General features: G+C 40.3%; 1 protein-coding gene across 2 annotated transcripts in view; it reads left to right on the top strand.

The window, feature by feature from the left end:
- Positions 1-1,627: 1,627 nt before the first annotated feature.
- The window catches only part of Rnf212b (ring finger protein 212B), a 51,048-nt gene continuing 25,612 nt past the window's right edge, over positions 1,628-27,063 (top strand). For both annotated transcript variants that reach the window (XM_057786586.1, XM_057786585.1), the window contains exons 1-4: positions 1,628-1,750; positions 4,867-4,967; positions 9,482-9,534; positions 9,741-9,815. In XM_057786586.1, the coding sequence (XP_057642569.1) occupies positions 4,868-4,967; positions 9,482-9,534; positions 9,741-9,815 (228 nt within the window). In that variant the 5' untranslated portion in view covers positions 1,628-1,750; position 4,867. The remainder of the gene's footprint in view (positions 1,751-4,866; positions 4,968-9,481; positions 9,535-9,740; positions 9,816-27,063) is intronic.

Below are 27,063 nucleotides of genomic sequence, written 5' to 3'. Positions count from 1 at the left end.
GTTGTCTGTTTTCGAGACAGGGTTTCTCTGTGAAGTCCTGGCTGTCCAGGAACTCACTATGTAGACCAGGTTGGTCTCGAACTGTTCGCCTGTTCTCCCTGCCCCCCAAAAGCCTTCAGTGTTGGGATTAAAGGTGAGTACTAGCCCTGCCTTGCTTCTGTACATTTATTGGTAGGCATCAATAGGTATCAATAACATGTTTCTAAAATTACGGGTGCTCTCTCTATATATTTTTTAAGTATTTATTTATTTATTATACAATATTCTGTCTGTGTGTGTGTATGTCTGCAGGCCAGAAGAGGGCACAAGACCTCATTGCAGATGGTTGTGAGCCACCATGTGGTTGCTGGGAATTGAACTCAGGACCTTTGGAAGAGCAGGCAATGCTCTTAACCACTGAGCCATCTCTCCAGCCCCGGGTGCTCTATATTTTAACATTTAAGTGAGGCTGGTTTCCCACCACATAGGACACTAATTTTTTTCCTAGGATACTCTTTTTTTTAACACTTTATTTTTTTTTAAAGATTTATTTATTTATTATGTATACAGTATTCTGTCTGTATGCTTGCTGGCCAGAAGAGGGCAGATGGCCGTGAGCCACCATGTGGTTGCTGGGAATTGAACTCAGGACCTCTGGAAGAACAGTCAGTGCTCTTAACCTCTGAGTCATCTCTCTAGCCTCATCTAGGATATTCTTGTAGGGTTGTTTGTTTTAATTTTTTTAAGAGAGAGTTTTTCTGTAGCCCAAGATATCCTGAGTCTTGCTATCTAGACCACACTGACCTAAGAACGGACAACTAATGCGGTGGAAATGGTTATTCTCTTTCCTTTTTTTTTTTTCCAGTGTTTTTCTTCTCTTCCCATCTCCGTTTATTCCCCACTCCCCTTTTCTTTTCTTTGTGGGGTAGAGCCTTGAGTGTCTCAGGCTGGAGCTAGACTTGAGCTGAGGATGACCCTGAACTCTCCATCTCTCAGCCTCACCCTGGGAAGGTGCAGGAATTACAGGCATGCAGCCACAATGCTGAGTTCAATTATTTAACCAAAAAAGTTAAACTTCTTCTTCTTCTTTTTTTTGTTTTTGTTTTTGTTTTTTTTTGTTTTTCGAGACAGGGTTTCTCTGTGGTTTTGGAGCCTGTCCTGGAACTAGCTCTTGTAGACCAGGCTGGACTCAAACTCACAGAGATCCACCTGCCTCTGCCTCCCGAGTGCTGGGATTAAAGGCGTGCGCCACCACCGCCCGGCAAACTTCTTTTTTTTTTAATCTGGAGCTCTGGTAGTTCTGAGTTCATAGCCAATCTGCCTCTATCCATGTAACTTTAGTTTTTCTTATTTCTGATTTATGCTGTTCTTGTAATGCGCCCACTATTTTCTTTTTAGATCATGTCAAACTTTCTTTGTGACTCAGTTTTCTTTTGTTTTGGGATCATTTGCTGGGACATTAACGGGCTCATTTTCACTGCCCAGCTTCCGCAGTCACACCGGACTACTTCGAAGCCCTCCTTGGCTTCTCTGACCTTTCTAGGGAGCCGTGTAGCTTCTGCGGCTGCGCGGGGGCGATGGGAGGGGGCGGAGGGACTCGGAGCCCCGCCCGGCTCCGCCCACACCGTGCGCTGGTTCGGGCCGGCGTGCGCTGGCTCGGGCTTGGCAGCCTCGTGCCGGTGCTCTTGGCGGCTGTTTGTTTTCCCACCATTTCCAGCGCCTCGTGAGAGAACCGGATGGTCTGAGAGCTGAAGCGCGGGATCCCGAGCTGGTAGGGACGCGAGCCCGGGAGAGTCGGGCTGGAGGCCGCTGGGCCTCGCGTGGGCCCTGCCCCAGTCAGTCGGCGCCGCTCAGCACCCTGCGAAGGCGCCGGAGCCCAGCCTGGTGCTGTGGCAACGGCTTAGTCACCCCTGTTTGTTTTGTTTTGTTTTTTAGACAGTTCTTCACTGCATAGCCTCGGCTGTCCAGGAACTCGCTATGTAGACCAGGCTGGCCTCGAACTCACCGAGACTGCCTGCCTCTGCCTCCTGAGTTCTGTGATTAAGACATGTGCCACCTCCTCCTACTAGATAGTAAATTAAAGAAAAAAATCCATTTATTTGTGTGGCAGGGTGGGGACGTGGTTATGAGAGTGACGTGTGTGGGAGACAAAAGGCAGCCTGTGGGTCGCAGGTATGAAAACCAAGTGACCAAGCTTAACCCTCAGCACCATTACCCGCTGTGCCATCTCACCTGCCTTCAGTACTTTTTAAAATTTTGCTATCATAAAATATTTTGGTGGGGAGGGGTTCGAGACAGGGTTTTTTTTGTAGCTTTGGAACCTGTCCTGGAACTAGCTCTTATAGACCAGGCTGTCCTCGAACTCACGGATCCACACCCGTCTGCCTCCCAAGTGCTAGAATTAAAGGTGTGCTCCACCACTGCCTGGCGATCGTAGATTTTAAGTGGCAGGCTTTTTTTTTTTTTTTTTTTAAGATGTGTATTCACTATGTATCTGGCCTTGAACTCAAAGAGGTCAGCTTGCTTCTGCCTCCTGAGTTCTGGAACTAAAGGCGTGTGTTACCTCTCTGGGTAAGTGGCAGAATTTTTAAGGTGCAAAGTACCCTTCATTCACTCAGTAAGCCTCTAAATAAATTGGAACTCTAAAAATGAATTGGCCGGGCGGTGGTGGTTCACGCCTTTAATCCCAGCACTCGGGAGGCAGAGGCAGGCGGATCTCTGTGAGTTCGAGACCAGCCTGGTCTACAAGAGCTAGTTCCAGGACAGGCTCCAAAACCACAGAGAAACCCTGTCTCGAAAAACTAAAAAATAAAAAAAAATAATAAAAATGAAGAATTGTTGAGAGAAAAGGATTGTGGGAGGGAAATAGTAACTTGTTTTGTTTTTTCAATTTAAAGGATTAAGTTAATATTATTAAATAACAATCATATTCAACATATTTTGTTGTGTTCTTTATAGCTCACTGCTTTAATTTTTAAATGTCAGTTTCTTCATTAAAAAAACAAAAACTACAGCCTAATCTGTAAAGTGAGTTCCACGACAGCCAGGGCTACACACACAAAAAAACTCTGTATTGAAAAAGAAACATTTAGGTGGTTGCCATTTATGTGGAGCTCATGATTACCAGAATCATTTTGGTAGAAGAAGGAACCTCCCAAAAGTTATCCTGTAGCCCCCATACTTGCCTGTGGCACATGTTTGCTCCACCTACCAAATAAATACTCTTTTTAAAAAATCCCACATAATCATTTTATTTGGTTATATACTTAAATTATACCAAAATTGCTGTTGCTACTGGGCGTGCCTTTAAACCTAGTGCTCAGGAGACAGGCAGGTGGATCTTTGAGTTTGAGGCCAGCCTAGTCTACAGAGTTCCAGGACAGCCAGAGCTATACAGAGGAACCCTGTCTTACAAAAGAAAACAAAAATTGCTGTTGTCAGAAAAAACCAGAATCATACTATACAAATTATTGTATGATTACCATGTGAACCCAAAGGCTCTTATATGTAGGAACATGAGTGTTTCACAGAGTCGGGAGACTTGGGTTCTAATCGCAAGACTGCCAGTAAAGATGGAACTTTAGACAAGCTAGTTTTAGTTGTAATCAATGTATGTCATCTGAGAAAAAAAGAAAAAGATGAATCTGGTCAAAACTGACTGGACTTTACATCTTCCAGACCTGTGGTGGGTTTCTGCAGAGTAGAAGGTGTGTATAAGCCGAGACTATGATCACTCCACTGTTTCCCTTATATAAAACGTGTCCACGTGTCTAATGTGTGATCTTTCTGCTCCACTACCCTCTGTTGGCTCCTTTCTCTGCACTATTGCAAGAAACTCAGTGGTTGAGTACTTGTACAGTACCACACAAATATGGTGGCATGATTCCTTCTTCCTTCCTTCCTTCCTTCCTTCCTTCCTTCCTTCCTTCCTTCCTTCCTTCCTTCCTTCCTTCCTTCCTCCCTTTTTTGTTTTTTTTGAGCCAAGGTTTCTCTGTAGCTTTAGTGCCCATCCTGGAACTAGCTCTTGTAGACCAGGCTGGCCTCGAATTCACAGAGATCCACCTGCCTCTGCCTCCCGAGTGCTGGGACTAAAGGCGTGCACCACCGCTGCCCAGCTGTATGTTTTCATTTTTAAAGATTGTTTTTCTAGTTACAAATTAGAATATGAGTGCAGCTTGAAAATTTAGAAAGCAAACAAATACAAATACAACTTACTACTCCGAGAAAAGAAAGGCCTGGTTTCTGTTTTCCTATGACTTTCCTACTATTCTTCTTTATTTGTTTGTTTGTTTTTAATGATTTTACTTATTTTTATTTTATGTGCATTAGTGTACCTGCATGTGTGTCTGTGTGAGGGTGTCAGAATCCCTGGAACTGGAGTTATAGACAATTGGGAGCTTCCATGTGGGTGCTGGGAATTGAGCTTGGATCCTCTGGAGGAGCAGCCAGTGCTCCTAACTTCTGAGCCATCTCTCCAGCCCCAGACTTTTCTACTATTCTTACACGCATAAAAACACATGCTCTTGAATGTATTTTGCTGACTTCTTTTCTCATGTTGTATGTATATCCCTACAGACAAATGGAATGCCCACAAATATGTTTCCACATCCAGTAAACTACCAAAAGATAAGCAGGTTAGGTAGTGGTGGCACACATCTTTAATCCCAGCACTCGGGAGGCAAAGGCAGGAGGATCTCTGTGAGTTCAAGGCCAGCCTGGTCTACAAGAGCTAGTTCCAGGACAGGCTCCAAAGCTACAGAGAAACCCTGTCTCGGAAAAAAAAAAAAAAAAAAAAAAAAAAAAGTTAAACAAACAGTGTTACGTCAATTTTGGAACAACTATATTATGCTCCACATTTTTCTTATTCTTTCTCTTTTCTCTAATCAGAATGGATTGGTTTCATTGCAACCAGTGTTTCCGAAAGGATGGGGCCCATTTCTTTGTCACCAGCTGTGGCCATATTTTCTGTAAAAAGTGTATGACTCTGGGTGAGTGACTTCAACTTATCCCAAAATATTTTTTAACTTAGATATGAGTAATCATTTCTCTGTGTGATGTAGCAAAAAAAAAAAAACTACTTAGTAGGCATTGGTGATAATGTAGATACTGTAGGCAGCTGTCCATTTTGGAATTAAAGGACTCCATTAGTAAGAGTGAAGCTAAGTGATATAGTGAGTGTCCTCAGTGTTCCGAGTTGTGTCAGGAAGAGCCGTAATGGATGAGAACAGTGGTGCTATCCTGGAGTTTAATGAACAGTTTCCTGTGTATTTCTTTATCCTGGAGTTTAATGAACAGTTTCCTATGTATTTCTTTATCCTGGAGTTTAATGAACAGTTTCCTATGTATTTCTTTATCCTGGAGTTTAATGAACAGTTTCCTATGTATTTCTTTATTTGGCAGTGCTGAGTATAGAACCTAACACTTTGTACATGCTAGGCAAATGCTCTATCAGAAAGCTACATCCCAAGATCCCATAGAATTTAAAAAATAAATTACAATGTTTATTTTCAATAAACATATTTTTGAAATAGTTTTTGGTTTTCTTATTGTTTTTGAGTCAAGCTCTTACTATGTAGCCTTGGCTGTTCTTGAACTCACAGTCTTCCTGTCTCAGCCCCCCAAGTGTTGGGATTTCAGGCATACACTACCATACCCAGCCACTAGTACTGTTTTATATAATCTTCACCACAGTCCTTGGTAATAATTACTGGTACCATTATTTTGCAAATGAGGAAATTATTTCAGAGAATAAATGATTTCCAACTTTTCATAACTATCAAGTTTTAGAAAGGAAACTTGAAGACCAGGTAGAGCATGGTGGCACATCCCTTTTAATCCCAGCACTGGGGAGGCAAAGTCAGGCAGATCTTTGAGTTTGAGGCCAGCCTGATTTAACAGTCCACCAGCCAGAGCTAAAAATGGAGACCCTGTCTTAAAGAAAGGACACTTTGTTTTAGAGTATTGGAAAATGAACTCAGGACCTCTGAAAGACTGTAAAAATCACTAAGCTACACCCCTAATCCTAACTATTTTGTTTTATTAATGTGAAAACAGTTGACAGAGGTTTTCCCACCCAGTCTTGCAGCCATTCAGTCCCAAAGAAACACACTCAAGCCTACATTAACTATAAACTGGTGGGTCTATTAGTTCAACTTCTTATTAACTAACTCTTACATCTTACATTACCCCATAATTCTTGTCTGTGTTAGCCACAATTGGTACCTTTTATCGGTGAGGCATTCTCATCTTGCTTTCTCTGTGTCTGGGTGACTTGACTGTAGGCTGGGCCTTTCCTCTTCCCAGAATTCTCCTGTTCTGGTCACCCTGCCTGTACTTCCTGCCTGACTGCTGGCCAATCAGCATTTTATAAAACCAATACAAATGGCAGATCTTCTACCAATAAGACCATTGTCCCACAGTACTTCCCCTTTTTTCTTTTCAAAACAAGAACTCTGAATCTAATCTCCTTTGTTTAGCTTTTTTCCTGATTATTATCCATAATAACTTGTAACCAACACTCTAAACAAAGATAAACATCCATAATCCATTTTTTGGAGGGAATGTGGGCATAGTTTTCTAGGATACTTCCTGCTGATTGGGGGCACTGATAATCTTATGGAGACCTAAAGAAAATTTAGGATTATGGTTAAATCCTGACTGGAATTTTCTGTGAGGCTTGATCATCTCGGCCAACAATCTTGAGGCTTTTCTGTATATAGAACTCAGAGAAAACTCCAGCAGAGTTCCTTTGAAATGTTGGATCATCTGGGCCATCCATTCCTATTGGAGATTTTTCAGGAGGTCTTCCTTGATCAAACCTGATTTCTCTTAACCCAGAATGAATCCACAGCCTCCCATTTCCTGTGGAAACAAAAGCAAAGCTTCTTCTCCAAAGTAACGTATCTTTTGACTTAAATTTTAAAGTCAAAGCATTTGCAAAATATATAGGTTGGATTAATTCAGCAGCATTTATAATCAAATGTCTTAGTAGTTGTTGCTCCTTCCTCAACCATCAAACAACTGAAAGATAACACAATAACATGCAGTATCCAGATTCTTCGTGTATTTCCCATCTTTACATGGCTTTATTTTAAACACTATTTCTTTTATTTTTTTAATTTTTGATTTTTTGAGACTGGGTTTCTCTGTGTATCTTTGGCTGTCCTGGAACTTATTCTGTAGATGAGGCTGTCCTTGAACTCACAGAGACTGCCTGCCTCTGCCTCCCAAATGTTGGAATTCTCCTGTTATGGTCACCCAGCCTGTACTTCCTGCCTGCATTTTATTAAACCAATACAAGTGACAAAGTTACAGAGTATAAGATCACTGTCCCACAGTACACTTAGGTGATCTGGAGGAGCTGACATGATGGTATATTACTATAGCTGCTGGAGAGGCTCAGTCAGGAGGGTGGCTTACTTGAACAGAGGAGTTAAAGACCTGTCTGGCTACATACAGATCCTGTCTGAGAATAATAACAGTAACAAAAGAAGCCTATAAATTATAAAAATTTCAGAAGAGACAATTTACCCTACTTAGGACAGGATGCTTTGATCAAGGACAAATAGAAGACATTCTGCTGCAATAGGGTTTTGAACAATAAACTGGAGTTTGCTGTTTTACAAAGATCATTTGAATTTAAAACAGTGGGAGGGGGGAGCTGGAGAGATGGCTCAGAGGTTAAGAGCATTGCCTGCTCTTCCAAAGGTCCTGAGTTCAATTCCCAGCAACCACATGGTGGCTCACAACCATCTGTAATGGGGTCTAGTGCCCTCTTCTGGCCTGCAGTTATACACACAGACAGAATATTGTATACATAATAAATAAATAAATATTAAAAAAAACAGTGGGATTTGGATAGATGGCTCAGTGTTTAAAAGCACTTGCTGTTCTGGCAGAGGACCTGGGTTTGGTTCCCAGTACCCACATGGTGCCTCACAACCGTCTGTAACTACTTCTAGGGGATCTGACACCCTCTTCTGGCCTCCACAGGCATTAGGCACACACCACGTGTGACACACATCCATACACACAAGCAAACTCTTCATATATGTAAAATAAAAACACATCTTTAAAAATTGCAACAGTAGAATGTGTAACGACATATGATGTCATTAAACTGCAGCACAGATGCTTCCACAGAGTTGAGATTATACAGAGAAAGGTGAAAATGGTGAAAGAAGAAGCTAAAGGGGTAGGCAGTAGAAAAAAATAGAAATTTCTGTCCACCAGGGTAAAGGTCCTAAACTGTTACCCCGCTGGTTCTAGAGAGCTGTACAGGTTGTTTTTCTTTTAAGTAGAATGTTTTTCACTTACTAACTCATACTGAGAACAACATGAAGGGAAGACTAGGAAAGCAACTTTATTCCCCAAGGAAAGACAAGTCAGGTTAAATAGTCTCTGGAGAACTTTTTCCACGTGTGACTCTCATGACCCTTCTGAGATATCTGCCAGTGCAATGAGACCTCACTATGGTGACAGCAGCCCACTTTGGAGTGATTATCTCTGAAGCATAAAGCCATGTATTGCTTTTTCCTGATATGGCATTTATCCTTTTTTTTTTTTTTTTTTTTTTTTGTTAATGAATGAACCCGGGGTCTTATGCACGGTAAACAAGTACTTTATCACTGAGCCTCATCTCCAATCCTGTAGCATTTATCTTAATCATCAGCACCTGGTAATATTGCATTTTATAAGGAAAGCTTAGAAATTTTACACTTTGCTTCTTTTAGATGCATTAATTGAAGAGTAGGAGAGTTTTAGAGCAAGACCTAGGAATATTAGCAAGATGACAGCTGGGTGGGATAACTCAGGAGCCAGCCTCTTACAGTGCCCAGGGTGTGCCCACTGTCAGGTAGAGAGATTTTAAAAAGAGTTGTCAGCTGAAAAGGTGGCTCAGTGGTTAAGAGCCCTGGCTGCTCTTCTGGAAGATCCAGCACCCACATGGTGACTCACAACTGTTTGTAACTCTGATTCCAGAGGATCTGACACCTCTTCTGGTTTCCTCAGGCACCAGACATGCACACAGTACACAGACAGACATGTAGGCAAAACATTCACAATAAATCTTTTTTACAAAGTCACCTACAGTGAAACTCATTGGTACTCTTACATTTATCCCAGAACATTTGCAAATGTATTCCAGTACTTCTGTTGACACAGTAGATCTACCAATAAATGCCAGTAGTCTCAATATTCAGGAGCCTGAGACAAGAGGCTTGCTGCAAGTTCTGGGCCAGCCTGGGCTACATTTATGAGACCTTGTTTCAAAAACAAAGAAAAAAAAAGGGAGACAAGCACAGCGCAAAGCCTCATACTTCAACATGTTTGTTTGGAAATGTTGATTTAGAGAACAGATTAAGTTAATATCTTAATGATAATCAAAATTTAGTTAAGAGCCTGTTTTCTTCTCTTGATAGCCTACTTGACAGTTACCACATACTTTAGGAAAATCCTACCTCCTGCTTTTGGGAGCAAATATTTTTCCGTTTTTTTCTCTTAGAAAAATGTGCTGTTTGTGGAAGTCGTTGCAAGCACCTGGCTCTTTCTGATAATGTAAGTCCTCACCTTCATCACAAACTGCCTCATCCAGTCCCTGGCCAGTAGGAAGTTTAGACACAGATGATGAACTGCTCAAAACAAAAAGAAGAAACAAATTTGAAGATAGCAGTTGTAAAACATTGAGTTGTTTTGTTCCAGGGTCAGTATTTTCTTTCATTTTGTTGTGAATATTCTCACTGTGTGTCTTTCTCTCTTCATAGTTAAAACCTCAAGAGAAGAAGTTCTTCAAAAGCCCCGTGGAGACAGCTTCGCAGTGTTTCAGTCACATCTCCCAGGTACGAGAACCAAAATGAAGAGAAGTTCTTACTGCTGTATGCTTGGGCCACCTTAGGCCATGTAGTGAGTGCAGCTGGGCACGCAGAACTCCTGTCTCCAAGAAAAGGGTGAGGGAAGTCTTTTTTTCTTTCTTTGAGACAGTTTTTTTTTTTTTTTTTTTTTCTCTGTGGAACCTTGGATGTCCTGGAACTCTGTCAGCCAGACTGGCCTCGAACTCAGAGATCTGCCTGCCTTGCCTCTGCTAGGATTAAAGGCATGCACTGCCCACACCAGGCAAGGAGTTTCTCTTTAAGCTGTCTTTGTATGCAGTAGAGAGAAACTGCTCTCTTTATTTTTTTTCCCTGATACAGATCTCTACCAGTTAACTTTTTACTAACCCGGAATCTATGGTATGCTGTCAAAACCACAGTCTAGTTGAATCTTGCTTTGTAGTTCCTACTTGATAATCAGTTCCTTTGACTAAAAGGTGCCCTAAGGAACTCTACCATCTTCCTCTGAAGATAGATACATTTTCTTAAAAATTCCATGTATAGACCTTCAAAGATGGATTTGATAATTTCATTTGTGATATGATGGAGAGATGGCTCAGTGGGTACTGGCACCTGCTGCCAAGCCAACAGCCTGAGTTCAGTCTCTGGAACACACACGATGGAATGATAAAACTATCTCACAAAAGTTGTTCTCACCTCTTTGTGTGTGTATGCATATGTGTGTGCACACATAATATATAATTTTAAAAAGATTTTTATCACTTTCTTTTGTTGGTATTAGACCCCAGGCCCTCTTCATGTTTGGCAAGTGCTCTACTACTTTTTTATTTGCTTGCTGCCTCTGTGTGTGTGTGTGTGTGTGTGTGTGTGTGTGAGAGAGAGAGAGAGAGAGAGAGAGAGAGAGAGAGAGAGAGAGAGAATTGTGTGTGCATGTATTTTAGGAGAGGGGTTATTTCATACCACAAGAACATGGGACAACTTGTAGGAGTCATTCTCCACTCTTCCCACCACATGGGTGCTGGGATCAAATGCCTTTCCTACTGAGTCATCTCTCTCTAGCCTGAAGGCAGGGTCCCTGGTGTCTCAGAACTCACTGTGTAGCTGAGGATGACCTTATATTTCTGACCTTCCATCTTTTACCTGAATGCTGAGAATACAGTAATGTTTCACCCTTCTAGACTTGTATTGCTGGGGATAGAACCCAAGGTCTCATGTACTCTACCAACTGAGCTCCACTATATTCCTTTTTTTAAAAAAAGAAAGAAAGAAAGAAAGAAAGAAAGAAAGAAAGAAAGAAAGAAAGAAAGAAAGAAAGAAAGAAAAAGAATCTCACTTTGTAGACTAGGCTAGCCTTGAGGCATGATCCTCTTGCCTCTACCTACTGAGTGCTGGGGTTACAGGCATGTTCCAAAAACCACACTTGGCTTTAGTACTCTTTTCCTTATTCTTTTGTGTGATATGTTGCTAGGAGTTGAGTCCAGAGTTCCACACATACCAGGCAAGCTCTCTACCAATATCAGTTCTTAAGAGAGTACAATTTGCTTTTGAGACAGGTCTCATTGTAGCTCAGGCTGGCTTTGAACTTTCTAGATAGATAGCCAAGGATAACCTTGAACTCAATGATTGTTCTTCCTCCATTTCCTAAGTATTAGGATCATAGGCAAGTCCCACCACAACCAGCCTGAATAAATCTTTTCTAAACATGGAAGTTATCATCAGTGTTTCCCCAGTTCCCAGTGTGTTAATTCTGGAAATACAATAAGCAGAACTAAAGCTTTTGCCTGTATGCTGTCTTAGTCATTTGGATGAGCCATTATATTTGAGGTACTACATTTAATGTTATGAATAGATAAAATCCAGCTGAGACTCAAGGAGAAATGTAAAAGAGGTCAGATGAACAAGAGAAAGAGCAGACCTTTGGTTAATATTTAAACCCATAGTTAGTTAATGATCAGTTAAGAAATTATATATAGTCTGAATCTTAGCCTGCCTAATCATGGGACCAATTATACATGGTGAAGTAATCAAGGTAAAATAAATAGAAAAGGTCAGTTAATCATCACTTCAGTGAAGGGTCAGTTTGGTAAAGTCAGCAGTCTGGAAATGTATTTTCCTAATCTGTGAAGTTGAATAACTGAGGTAATACCTTCCCCTAAACTGTGTCACCCCAGCTTCTGCTTAAAGTTTCTTTCTTCAGAAGGATATTCCCTGGCATATTAGAAGCAGATCCAGCTCCCTCTGCTTCTTGTTACTTCTCATCATAGCTCCTGTCTGTACCATCGTCTTATGTGTTTGTTTATTGTCTGACTCCTGCACTGAGTACAGAGATTTGTCAGTTTTGTTTGCTGTTCTCTTTGAATAGTTTCTTATATGGAATGAACATCTAAAACATTGTCCTTAAATGAACAAATGGACTGTTGCTCTAAATGTCCATTTCTGTTCTCTGTAATGACCCAACAAGGACATTTTTTTCTGCTCTGCACTAGTTGTTGATAAAACTGCCTGTTTTGAATGCTTGACTACTCTGAATTTTTCAAGGAAATTTAAGAGCCTGTAAGGACCTGTGAGTTTACTTCTATCCCTAGACCATAGGTCCCACCATTACCCAAAACTAGGCACCTTTCAAATGTGTGCAGTATTGTGCCTTCTCTAGTGAAGCCTTCCATGGTTTCTGCGGCACATTTTGCCTTGTCTTTTATACCCTACATTGCCTTTAACTCTTCAAAATACTTAATTCTAAAAATGTGATTTACTTGTTCACATTTCTATTCTTCTCACTTTTCAAAGGCAGCTGCATCTTTGTTGCACTCAATAGCTAGCTAGATGTCTGACCTAAATTATGTTCATAAGAAATGCTTTGTAGAGCCAGGTGTAGTAGTGCATCTTTTAATCCCCACACTAGGAAGCAGACGTAGGAAGACGACCTCTGTGAGCTTGAAGTCAGCCTGGTCTATATAACAAGTTCCAGGACAGCCAGGACTACATAGAGGCATCCTATCTCATAAAACAAAAACAAACAAATAAAATATAGAAATGCTTATAAGTGACTGAATATGTAAGGTCAGTTAAGAAGAATGTTATTTAAGGTAAGGTCAAAGAAGTAGGTGTGTGTAGACCTTTCTTTTAAGTGAAGTTATACCATTGGAATGTTTGCACAAGGGAACAACATTATATAATGTATAATTTTAAAAAAGAAGGTGGATGTTGAGTGACTGAGCCATAAATAAGGTTAAGAGTAGAGGCAGGCAGACCAGTCAGGAGGGAAAAATCTAAGCAGACTGTTTTTGAATCAGTGGTGGCAGCAGAAAGGGAAAAAAGGCATGGAGGTTATAGCTTAGTGACAGAGGCCTTTCCCAGCAAGGAGAAAGGCAGGGGTTGATTCTCAAGCAACACACACACACAGGAGAAAATATTGTTATTTCTATGTTTTGTATTCTAGAAACTCAAGGACAGTTTTATTAATGTTTAAGAAAAACATAGTATAGGTTAGGTAAAAATACCAGCAGCTGCCAGGAGAAAGTAGAGAAAAAGTAATGCTTAAGGGGGAAGGGCTGGAGAGATGACTCAGCGACTAAGAATACTTATTCTTGGAGCAGATCTAGATTCAGTTCCCAGCACCCACGTGGTGGCTCACAACCATCCATAACTCCAGTTCCAAGAATTCAGACCCACTCTTCTGACCTCACAGTTATACATAGCACATATATATTGAGGCAAAACACTTATACACAAATAATAAATGAATAAATAAATAGATGGGAGGGTTGTAGAGATGGCTCAGTGGTTCAGAGCACTGGCTGCACCTACAGGGTTACTCACAACCGTCTATAATGGGATCCAGTGCCATCTTTTGCTAAGCAGGTACACATGCAGATAGAACACTCATACATAAAATATGTAAATAAGTAAATCTAAATAATATTAAATAAACAAATAAATAAATAGGAAAGGACTTCCAGGAATGGAATTAGGCTAGGGAGCTGATCAAAGCCCAAAAGATTGCTTTTTTTTTTTTTTTTTTTTTTGGTGGTGGGAAAGGTAGAGATGTTGGGTTTTGTTTTTGTGTTTTAGGGTGTGTCTGTGTGTGTGTATGTTTTGTTTTGTTGTGTTGTGTTTTGTTTTGTTTTGTTTTGTTTTGAGACAGGGTCATTCTATCTAGCCGTGGCTGTCCTAGAGCTTAGTATATAGGCCAGACTAGCCTGTAACTCACAGAGATCCACCTGCCTTTGCTTCTAAAGGTGTACAACACTACACCTAGAAAATAGTTTATTTTTTAAAAAGTTAATAAGTAATATTGCTTGTACAAAGTGATAAAAAGGTTTTTACCTTGTTTTGACTGTTTCCTCAGAAATCTACAATTATTTCTTTCTGGCTGATTTTCTTCTGGATCTGCCAGGAAGATATGGACACATTAGGTTTTAGATGTTTTTCAGAAATCCAGGTGGAGAAGTCAGGAAGGTTAAGCTCATTCTGGAGTTCAGAGCATAGGAAAGAACTGAGATACAAGTTCTTATCTTGCCAGAAAATTATGTTTGAAGCCTGTAGAAGAGAGTGATGGGTGTGGGTTAGGGTAAGATGAATGTTAGAATACCAGAGCCATGTATCCATCCCTGTTCAAGACACTGTGTCCATCCTACTTCCCTGACCCCTAACACATACACACAGAGCAAATACTCTTGGGAACAGATCAGATCATGTAAAAGGAGTCCCTTCACTATCTAGCAGTTAGGTGCAGGAAGAGAAATTAGGAAAACTGCAGTCAGAAGTAAAAACAAAACTATGTGGTGCCCCAGAAGTCAAGTCAAGGAAGGAAAAATGTTTTCAAAGGTAAATACAGTCACTGAGTAAGGCACTGTTGAGAGATGAAGTCATGTGAGTAAAAGTTGAGGCTGACTGGCTTTAGCGAGAAGATTACTGTCATCCCCCACAGAGTACCTGGAGTCGTCTTAACACTGTTTTGGACTATCTATTTGTCTATCCCGTCTGTTTCAACTTCTGAACTTTTCACAGCCTTCTGTGGTCTTATTTCTAACTCTTGCGTTAAAAACTGCCCCTGTGCCAGGCGGTGGTGGCGCGCGCCTTTAATCTCAGCACTCGGAAGGCAGAGGCAGGTGGATCTCTGGGAATTCGAGGCCAGCCTAGTCTACAAGAGCTAGATCCAGGACAGGCACCAAAAACTACAGAGAAACCCTGTCTTGAAAGTAAAAAAAAACAAAAACAAAAACACCTGCCCCTGCTAAGGGTATCAGCATTCTCATCAAAATCAGTGAATAATTTTTATTTCTATTCTAACTGATCTCTTAGTCACATCTGCAGTCTGAGTTCTCTACTTAGAAATGTTCTTTGGTTATCTTAACCAACTCTACTGTTCCCTTTTGAGGTTCATCTTCATCTGTACATCTCCTAAATAGTTATATTTCTCCGAATGCTATCTTTCCTCACTTTTTATAAGTGCCATGAATAATTATAGTGATATATTATTTGTGTTTTAATAAATAAAACTTGCCTGAAGATCAGAGGGCAAAGCAGCCACACTAATTAACCATTCAGGACAGGGAGTAGTGGCACACGTGTTTAATCCCAGGACTCGGGAGACAGGCAGTCAGATCTCTGAGTTCAAGGCTACCTTGGGCTACACAAAATCAATCCAGAAACAGATTCAAGTGGTAGTGGCTCACACCTTTAATCCCAGTGTTTAGGAGTCACACACCTTTAATCCTAGCACGAGGGAGGTGGATACAGGAGCGATATGGCTGGGTGGAGAGAAAAATATAAAGGGGAAGAGACAGGAACTCACTGGAGTATGGAGTCTGAGGATCCATGGAGACAGGATCTTGCCTTTTGGTCTGAAGATTTGGTGGAAATGAAAGGTCTCTCTAGTGGTTAGCTGCTTTGCTTCTCTGATCTTCAAGTTGAACCCTAATATCTGCCTCTGGGTTTTTATTATTCGTGCAACAGATAATTTTATCTATGCCTGTGGTTTTAATTATCAACTTGAGAATGATTTTTAACTCTGCTATCTCTAGTAAAGATGTTAGCCTATGACCTGGGGAATTTAGCTCAGTTGTTAGATTGCCTAGATGCACAAAGCCCTGGGTTCAGTCCCCAGTACCGAATTAACTGGGCATAGTAGAAAACTCACATAATCCCAGAACTCTAGAGGTGGTAGCAGGAAGATCAGAAGTTTGAGGTCATCTTCACTAGTTAGAAGCCAGCCTGGGATATATGAGTCCCCATCTCAGAAACAGAAATGTCACAACCTTACATGTGATTTTAGAAATGTCATCTCTGTCCAGTATACCTAAGTTATGTCTTTCTTCATTCTCTATCATACAAACTTTATTTTTGGTGGCACCGGAGATAAAGCCCAAGACTTCATGAACACTAGGCAAGTAGTAATCTACCACTGAGTTACAACTTCAGCTTGCTAACCCTCTTTATCCCCTGAATTATTATAGTTGTCAGTTATAGGCTGTGTAGACTCTGAGCTCTATGGAGATCAGACCATTTTCCTTTTATCTGATCCAGTACTAAATCCTATTAATTCTGTCTCCAAAATACCTCATAACAGTCCACTGTATCTACAGCCTCGCAATTCAGGTCACACGTAGTTTCTGATTTGGATTACTTTGGTAGCTTCATAATAGATCTTCTGTTCTCCATTACCTTTCTTTTTCTATCTTTTCTTTATATTGAAGGCAGAAGAACCTTTCTAAATGAAAGTATGGTTGTTGTATTTACTTATTTATTTATTGTGCTGGGAATCAAACCTTGAGGTTGGTGTATTATTATTATTATTATTATTTTTTTTTTTTTTTGGTTTTTCTAGACAGGGTTTCTCTGTGGCTTTGGAGCCTGTCCTGGAACTAGCTCTGTAGACCAGGCTGGTCTCAAACTCACAGAGATCCTCCTGCCTCTGCCTCCCGAGTGCTGGGATTAAAGGCATGCACCACCATCGCCCGGCTAGGTTGGTGTATTATTGACAAGTACTCCACGACTAAAGAATTATTTGTATAAATAATTTTCTTTTTTCCTCTATCTAGAACATTCTTGTCATTAAACATATACCTGGATGGGAGGCAGAGGCAGGCAAATCTCTGTGAGTTCAAGACCAGCCTGATCTACAGAGCTAGTTCCAGGACAGACTCCAAAGCCACAGAGAAACCCTGTCTCGAAAAACCAAAAAAAATAAATAAATATAAATAAATAAATAAATAAATAAATAAAATAAAATAAACATATACCTGGATAAACACACACACTGTACCTACACTGTATTGTGTTATACATTTTTGCTTTCTTCTCCATCCTTCCTTGAAGGCAATAACAGCATCAGAGCTATTAATCTTATAACCTATTAGCTCCTGACAAAATATGAACAACACAGAAGGATTTAATAATTATCTTTAAGAAGAATTAATAGGGGGCTGAAGAGATGACTCGGTGGTTAAGAGCACTGACTACTTTCCCAAAGAACCTGGGTTTGAGTCCTAGTACCACATGGTGGCTCACAACCATCTGTAACTCTAGTCCCAGGGAACCTGATGTCCTCTTCTGTCTGGTTTCCCCAGGCACTGAATGCACATGGTTCACAGATACATATGTGAGCAAAACACAGTCACATAAAATAAACCTTTTTTGTTGTTGTTTTCTTTTGGTTTGGTTTGGTTTTTCAAGACAGGATTTCTCTGTGTAGCCCTAGCTGTCCTAAAACTAGCTCTGTACACCATGAACTCACAGAGATCCACCTGCCTCTGCTTCCTGAGTGCTAGGGCTGAAGATGTGTGCCGCCACTGCCCGGCTAATAAAAATAAATCTTAAAATATAAAAGAATCAGTAGAGTCAGACATTGTAGTACATATCTTTTTATTCTTGGTACTTGGGAGGTAGAGACAGGCAGATTTATGTGAGTTCAGTGCCAGCCTAGTCTAAATAGCAAGTTCCAGCTCAGCCAGGACCACACAGTACAACTCTGAATGTTCATCTCTAAAATGTTGTAAAGTGGTAATACTAGGAATATGGTAAGAATAGGAATCTGAGGAGACCTGGAACTTTCCAAGTAGACTAGGCAGGCTAGCTGGCCATTGAGTCCAGATAGCCTTGTCTCTGCCTCCCCAGTGCTGGAATTTCATGCACAGCTTTCTGTCCTACCTGATCCTGTAGCCCTTCAACCTCAAAGAAGCACACAGAGGCTTATATTAATTATAAATTGTTTGGCCTCTTAGCTCAGGCTTATTATTAACTAGCTCTTACAAATTAACCCATAATTCTTACCTATGTTTAGCCATGTGGCTTGGTACCTTTTCTCAATAAGACATTCTCATCTTGTTTCCTCTGCTTCTGCCTGACGACTGTCTGCCTGCCTTTCCTCTTCCCAGAATTCTCTTAGTCTGATTACCCCACCTATACTTCCTGCCTGGCTACTGGCCAATCATTGTTTTATTAAACTAATAAAAGTGACAAATCTTTACAGTGTACAAGAGCATTATCCCATAGCAATGCCCAACTTTTTAACACATGGGTTCTGGGAATCAAACTTAGTCCTCATGCTTGTGACAAAGTGCACCTTACTGACTGAACTATCTCCTCAGCCCCCTTGCTTTAGATAATAAGGTATTTTTAGAGTTTTTATGTGTATATTCAAATCTATGCTCTTTGCATCCCCATGGTGATGTTAACTACTTTTTTTGTTGCTATGACAACATTTCTGATAAAAACTTAAATGAGGAAAAGTTTATTTTGGTTCATAAGTTTTAGGTTTTGGTCCATGGTCACTTATTCTGTGATCCTGAGCCTGTAGTGAAGCAGTAATCATGGTGAAGGGCATGGGCATGGTTACTAGGAAACAGAGAGGACAGGGTGCCCAGAGTGAAGATATACTCTTGAAAGGGATGCCCCTAGTGACCCTCCTTTTCTAAACATATCCTAGCAGTGCATTGAGTAGTAACCCATTAGTGGGTAGTAACTCACTATGGATAGTAACCCAGTGATAAAGGTAAGTGCCCTGATGATACTTCTCAATAATTCCACCAGCTGTAAACTAAACCTTCAACACAGGACCCTTTGGGGAATATAAACCACAACAAAATATGAACACATAACTGCCATCTTAAAGCCGCTAGTAAACTGAAATTGGTGGTGTCTACCTGCAGTTCTGGTTCTTAGGAGTCTAAGACAGGAAGATTGCAAGTTTGAAGCCATCCTGGGTAGCATAGCAAAGCCCTGTCTAAAAACAAGCAAACAAACATGGCGAGTCTCATCACCTAAGTTTTAGACCCATAGGAATAACATGTAGTTCCCTTAATGATCTGTCCCTTCTAACTTTCGCTGTCTTAGCCAGACTGATATATTATACCTCATGTTCCAACAGAAGTTATGATATAGGTCATCATTAGTTCTTTATTCTTTTACCAGCCTATAGTCTCATATCTCTATACCTGGAATGCTGACTTCAAAAGATGGATCTAATGGCTACCTCAATCATTATCTGTGCATTTTGTAAATTCTTCTTCATACCGTATTGTTTTATTTATTGGTTCATGTATCAGAATACCTCTTCTACTGTACCATAGTGAACTTTTAGTTTAATTCATCTTAGTACTTCTAGTTTTTGGATTTGGCATACTAGATTCAGTAGAGAATTATTAAATTAAATATTAATCTTTGTGCCATGTATTAGTTTCCATGTCCCTATATGAAGTGTTTCCTGATTCCAACTAAATGTCAATTGAATTCTTTGTTTTCTTTTGTTTTTGGAAAAAGAGACTTATGTAACCCAGGCTGGCCTCAAACTCATTCTGTAATAGAGGCTGGCCTTGAACTCTGGTTCCTCCTTGCCTCCACTTCCCATGAGATAGGTGTTTTCAATATTTTTTTTCCAAACTGGAACTTTATTTTATTGAAAGTGTAGGCTTACAGTGAGACATTTCATAGATCAGAAATAAGACAATCCCAACACAGTGGGATGTAAAACTGACAGTAGAAGGGAATACTCTTCTCTTTATCCTTCACCTCAGCACCTCAGTTCCACAAAGCTAATGGGCTTTAGGTGGGTGTTAGCCACAAATGAGGTACCCTATCTATCCACATGTTGGGCTAGCTGACTACAAATTCAGAGGTCCCACTGTCTTCTCCTTCCCCCTCCTTCACTTTCCTAATTGTTATAACCTTCAAAACTCAGGAATGTACTTATTGTTAGTATATTGTAAAGGATGCAACTCAAGGGCAATCACATGGAGCAGATGCACAGAACAAAATATGGGAACAGAGCACACAACTTCCTCTCCAGACCCATCTTCCTAGTACCTTCTAAGTTGTTCAGCAACTCGGAAGCTCCCCAAACCTCCATGTTCAATTAGTTTATGAACATTTCATTGGGTGTGACTGACCAAATAATTGTCCATTGGTGATTGAACTCATTCTTTCTCCCATCCTTAGATATAGGGAGAAAAGAGAAGTACTGGGGGGCTAAAAGTTCTAACCCTCTAGTCAATAGTGGTTTCTCTGACAACCAACTCTTAACTTGAAGGTACTTAGGCACTCACTAAGAGTTACCTCATTAACACATACTCAGGCATGGTTAAAAGAGGCTGTGAATAACTGGATTCTAATATCACTGAGAACGGTGCCACAAATTTTATTATTTATTACTTTCTTCTGAAAATCAACTTATAGTGTCAATGCAAAAACACAGCTCTCACCTTAAAGGCAATAAGACACAGTTAACTCTAGAGGCAAATATGAGTGACCAGTCTGGGAACATAGATTCAGATTACCCTGAAGGGCAAGTTTTACTGTGAAAGTGTTTGCATGAGGTTTTATTAACTATAGGACAAAGTCGTAAAACAAGGCGTTTACTGATACATCAGTGAGAACACAGATAGGGATGTCGCAGCAAAGCCGGAAATCTCTGCTGTTGGTTTCACATGCTGTCTCATAACACTCTTAGCCTTTGAAATTGATGGCAGCTAGTGGTCTGCCAAGGATACACCTGGTCCTTAATTGACCAGATACCATGTTTCCCATCCAAATGAAGAGTTAGAACTGTTGTGGAAAAGAACTGAGAACCATTTGTATTAGGGCCTGCACTTGCCATGCTCAGCAAACCTTTCTGATCATGCTTAAAATGAAAGTTTTCATCTTCAAATTTTTCACCATTAATACTTTCTCAGCCTGTCCCATTCTGATTTGAGAAGGCTCCACCCCGAGTCATAAATTTCTTAATAATTTGGTGGAAATGACATTCTTTAAAATAGAGAGACTTCCCAGTTGTGGATCCAGTGTCCCTTTCTCATATACACAGTGCATGAAAATTTCCTGCAGTTTTGGGAACAATATCTGCAAACAATTTGGTCAACTTGCTCTCTGCCAACATCATCCTTGTCAAGACCTGCGGGATCTTGGGGTTGGAGGGCTTGGCTGGCTGGGACAGGTGCAACATCTTGACTGCAGAAGCTGGGAAGCAGAATGCAGCACCTCATGTGTTTGAGGGTTTCAGACTCTAGAGCACATCTTCACATTTCTTTTTAAATAGTAGTTTCACTTCATTTGTTCTTTTTATTATTAAGTAATAAAATGGGTTTTTGTCCTGTTGTTTATAACATGGATTTTGTTTATTGCATTCATGGAGTCTTTTTTTTTTTTTTTTTTTTTCGAGACAGGGTTTTTCCGTAGCTTTTTGGTTCCTGTCCTGGAACTAGCTCTTGTAGACCAGGCTGGCCTCGAACTCACAGAGATCCGCCTGCCTCTGCCTCCCGAGTGCTGGGATTAAAGGCGTGCGCCACCACCGCCCGGCCTGGAGTCTTTTACTGTGCTCTTTGGGTCTGTTTCCTATAAATGGGCAGGTAAAGCTTACTCACCATCATTTGATTAGGGGGAGGTGAAGCAAAGCAACATCAGCAGTGTTGCATTTCACAAGAAGCACATGTTGGTCTTCTGTCATTTGTATGATGTTGCCATGATGAACTTTGTAGAGATTTTGTTAATTCCTTATAAGTTGCAAAGTTTCAAAGATATGGTAATTCTGTCATTCACTTTGCAGTTTGTTTTTAGTTGGAATACATCTAAAAACAAATTCTGTTTTATTAACCTAGTAACTCTGAAATGTAGTTCAGAGGTATAAGACCTGGACTGTAAAGAAGACTCAGTGGATAAAGGCTCTTACCACCAAACCTGGGGACACACATAGTGGAAGGAGATAATCAGCTTCCCAGGTTGTTTTCTGACCTCCATACACACTCCATGGCATGCACAAATAAATAAATGCAATTGTTAAAGTTTTTTGGAGTAGGGAGAGGCCTTGACAGATGGCTCAGTGACTAAGAGCACCTGTTGCTCTTTCAGAAGACCTAGGTTCAATTCTGTAACCTTAAAATAACTTTATAAATCAACTCTATTACAAGTACTCAACACATTAAAAACTGCTCGAGACAATAAGTGTTTAACTAGATAAAAATTCATCCTTTAAAAAGTAATATTACTTTTAAAAAAGAAAGTCTCTTTTATCAGGCATGGTTACACATACCTTCCATTGCAAGAGGATCACAACGTGTTTGTGATCAGCTATGTCTACATAGCAAGTTCCAGGTCAGCAAGGACTATCCTTCTAAGACCTTATCTCAAAAGAAAAAAATTACTTAATAATAATAACAAACAACTAATGTTCATTTCCAAAACATGTTAGCTTATAAATGAAATCTTTATTTTAATATCCCATAGTTGGAGCCAGTGAGATGGACACTTCTTTGCAAGTCTAATGACTTGGGCTGAAGAGATGGCAACACTAGACAAAAAAATAAACCCATATCTTATAATGACTCTGCTGAGCTCCTGCTTTGTTTCCATAGCTGTTCCTCTGTTAGAGTCTGTTACAGTTTAGAAATTGGTGTCTCCCAAAGACTTATATGTTAAAGCCTTGACTACTAGTCTGTGGCACTATCAAAGGATGTGGAACCTTCAAGAGGGTAATATTTGAGCTGGTGATGAAGTTCAGTTCATAGTGTTTGCCTAGCATGTATGAAGCTCTGCATTCACTCCCTAGCACCCAATAAAACTGAATATGGTGACATATATCTGTATCCCAGGTCTCAGGAAGTGAAAATAGAGGATCAGAAATTCAAGGTCACTATCAGCTATATAAAGTTCAAGATTCTGGTTTTCTGTTGTTTTGTTTTAAATGAGGCCTAGTAGAAGGAAGTTAGATAATTTGGAACATGTCCTTGAAGGGAATATAGACACCCTAGCCCCTTCCTATCTTTCTGTTTGCTTCCCAGCAATTTAAAGTTGAGGGCTTCCTTTGCTACATGGTCCCACTGTGCCTTGCCACAGGTACAAAACTCAGGTTACTTGGTGATTTGAATGAGAATATCCCCCACAGACACTTGAACACATGGTTCCCAGATGATGGTGATGTTTGGAGGTTTAGGAAATAAACTTGGAGGAAGTACATCACTAGGGGCAGGCTGTACGAATTCAAAGCCTTCTGTCATTCCTGGTTCACTCTCTCAGCTTTATGTTTGTGGTTCAGTATGTGAGCTTCCTGCTCTTGCTGCTCTGCCTTCCCTTTACCACCATGAACCTTAACCCTCTGTATCAGTAGCCCAAATACATTTCTTGTCTTGACATGTGTTGTCTTTGCCATGGTGTTTTATCACAGCAAGAGAAAAGTACCTAATACTCTTGGTAATCATAGACTGAAACCTTTGAAACAATAAGCCCAAAAAAGTCTTTCCCTCTTGTAAGTTATTTCAGGTATTTTGGTCACTAAAGATGATGAACAAAATTCAGGTGTCTTCCATTTCCTCTCTCCAGTCTTTTGATAGACCTAACTCAGAACTGAAGTTTTACATTGTTCTCCTCAATAAATAAAAGTTATGTTCTATCTGACTGCAGTGGTGACACCTTTAATATCAGCAATGGAGAGGCAGAAACAGGTAGATCTCTGTGGGTTAAAGGCTAGCGTAGTCTGTAGCAAGTTCCAGGATAGTCAGGGATATATAAAAAGACCTAGTCTCAAAACAAAAAGAGTTATGTTCTGTGTGTTAAATAAAATTTATAGAAAACTTGGATTAGACTGAGCTGTCACAGTAAACTCAACAGAGTAAACCAAATAGAAGTTCCACACCACCAAGCCTAAGCTAAGTTATTTGATTGCCTAAGAAGGTGGAAAGGGAGAAGAAAAGAGGGAGAATAGCCAACTCTAAACATGCCAGTTTTATCCATCATGATAAAGGGATCCCTTCTGCTTTATCTTTATAAGGAAATTTACTTTGACGTTACTAATATGAAGATAGCATAGTAGTATATACTTGTGACTCTGGGACATGGGAGGTTGAGGCAATAGATCATGAATTCAAGATCAGCTGGGCTACGAAGAAAAATCCTGTCTTTAAAAAAATGTATTAATCTGCCTTTTTTCTGCTTCTGTTTTATTCAGCCTTTTTCTACCTCTAACACCAACTCTGTTCAGTTCCTCGGGATCTGTCTGTTTTATAGAGAGGTACTGCCTAATTTAAGAGTCATAACCAATATAGTCCTCCTCTAGTCCTCCACAGGGAGTACCATGATCCCCAGTGGGTTCATGAAATTGCAGATAATGCTAACATTTATATGTGCTATGCTTTTCCTCTGCACACATAAACCTAAAGTTAAACTGAATTTGTAAATTAGGCACAATAAGAGATTCACAATGCAAAAATTGAAGTGCTTCTTTTTCCTTCTTCACAGTTTCATGGTGTGCTGGCATGTTTTATGTCAGCTTAACACAAGCTGGAGTCATCTGGGAAAAGGGAACTCAGTTGAAAAAGTGCCCTCACCAGATAGGCCTGTGGTACATTTTCTTGATTTATAATGGATATGGGAGAGTACAGCTCACTGTGGGTACTGCTACCCTTGGGGTGATGCCCTGAGTTGTATAAGAAAGCAGACTAAGCATACCAGTAAGCAGCACTCCTCCATGGCCTCTGTATCAGTTTCTGCCTTCAGGTTCCTACCCTACTGCATTTGATGATGAACTGTGATATGAAAATGGAAGCTAAGTTCCTTACCTCCCCAAGTTGCTTTTGGTCATGGTGTTTAATCACAGCAATAGAAACATTAAGACATGGATAGATGTGTTCTTATCAAAATCTTTTTTCTTATTATGTATACAGTGTTTTGCCTGCATGTATGTCTGCAGGCCAGGAGAGGGCCCAGATCTCATTACAGATGGTTGTGAGCCACCATGTAGTTGCTGGGAATTGAACTCAGGACTCTGGAAGAGCAGCTTAACAACTTCCACACATTATTTTTTCCCCTTTCCCTTAAGTTGAGATCTTGTACTTCTGACTTAAAGGAAGCACTTTGTGGCTCTCTGTTGGTATATCCAAATTGCCAGCATCATTTTAAGTACAGTAAGGGTTACTCAAACACAAGCACTATGAGGGTTGATTTGAAAATATTTCAAGGCGGGGCGGTGGTGGCGCACACCTTTAATCCCAGCGCTTGGGACAGGCAACAAAGCTGCAGAGAAACCCTGCCTCAAAAAAAAAGAAAAAAAAAGAAAAAAAAAAGAAAATATTTCAAACCACATTGCACCTTGGGTAACTGAAACTCCATAAAAGTGAAGCCTTTAGTAAATGCTGTAAAAACAAAACAAAACAAAACAACAACAACAAAAAGCTGTTAGTATCCTTAAGCTATACACTTTTTTTTTTTTTTTTAAAGACAGGATCTCACAGTGTAACTTTGATTGGCTTAGAACTCACTGTGTAGACCAGACTGGCCTTGAACTCAGAGATTCACCTGCCTCTGCCCTCCAAATGCAGAGATTAAAGGCATGTACCACCATCACCCAGCTAAAGTTGTGTGCATTTAATTTTTTAAAATTTTGTGTGAATGAATGTTGTGGTGGTTTGAATGAGAATAGCCCCATAAGCTCATCTGTTTGTATGCCTACTCCCACTTGGTGCACTGCTTGGAAAGGTTAGGAGGTGTGGCCTTGTTGAAGTGCATATGGCCTTGTTGGAGGAAGTGTGTCACTGAGGTGGGCTTTGAGGTTCCAAAAGCACATACCAGGTCCAGTGCAGTATCTCTCTCTCTGTGTCCTTGTGCCTGCTGCCTGTGAATCAGGATGTAACACACTGCTACTTCTCCAGCATTATGCCTGCCTGTCTGCCACCATGCTCCCTGCCTCTATGATTATGACCAACCCTCTAAAACTGTAAACAAGCCCCCAATTAATGCTTTCTTATAGAAGAGTTGCCTTGGTCATGGTGTCTTTTCCACAGCAATATAAAGTAACTAAGAGGTGTGTATATATGTGTGTGTCCACAAATGTATGCACATGCCATGTCACATGTTTGGAAGTCAGATGACGACCTTCAGGAGTCTGTTTTTCCTTCTATGATGTGGGTCCCCAGGATTGAATTCAGGTCTTCAAGGGTTGACAGCACCCACTGAAGCTATCTCACCAGTCTGGCCTGCCTGTCTTCTTTATCACAGGACATTGCTTTGCAGCCTACTAATGAAACAGAGACTAGCCTCAACCTTAAAACTCCTACCCTAGCCTCACAAGGGCTAGAATTGTAGGTATGAGCTACCAAATTCAATTAAGAGTTTAGATGCATTATAATAACTTGTTTCATCCCATGTTGATCCCACAGCTAGAACTAGAATGTTGGGGATATTGTGTCTTATTACATCTATTTATAGTAACTATTACTTCCGAACACCTTCTCCCATCATCTCAGATAACTTCTAAAATCTAAGTGACTTTTTTCTGCTTTTGTTCTGATCAGTTTTCTAAAATAGATGTTTTACTTTCATAAACAACAATTTAGATGAGGGTTAATGGTCTGAACAGTGGAAAGCAGATGAGACATAAATTCTGCTGTGTATTCAAAATAGAGCCTGACACAGCTAAAACACTTTGTAAATATTAACTCTTTATCTGATTCAACAATCCTGTGATAGGTACATTGGTGTAGCAAATGGTAAAAATAACACAAAAGATAAAATAAGGTGTCTATATTCTGAAACAAACGAGGAAAAAATTAAAATTCAGAAACAAATGCTCTCCTTTTTTGTCCTCCCTCCTGAAACAAGATGTCACAGCCCAGACCAGCTTCAGATTCATGATGTAGCCAGGCAAGGCTTGCCTTAAACTCCTTATCCTCCTGCCTCCACCTCACCCCCTTGAGTGCTGGGTTGGGTGTGTATCATCACACCTGGTCACATCTTCATCTTTCATTGAAACAGCACAAACATCCGTGAATTATGG

Source organism: Chionomys nivalis, chromosome 12 (genome assembly GCF_950005125.1).
Source record: "Chionomys nivalis chromosome 12, mChiNiv1.1, whole genome shotgun sequence".
NCBI lineage: Eukaryota > Metazoa > Chordata > Mammalia > Rodentia > Cricetidae > Chionomys > Chionomys nivalis.
Note: the sequence above shows the minus strand (reverse complement) of the source record. Positions and strands in the feature narration are given on the sequence as shown.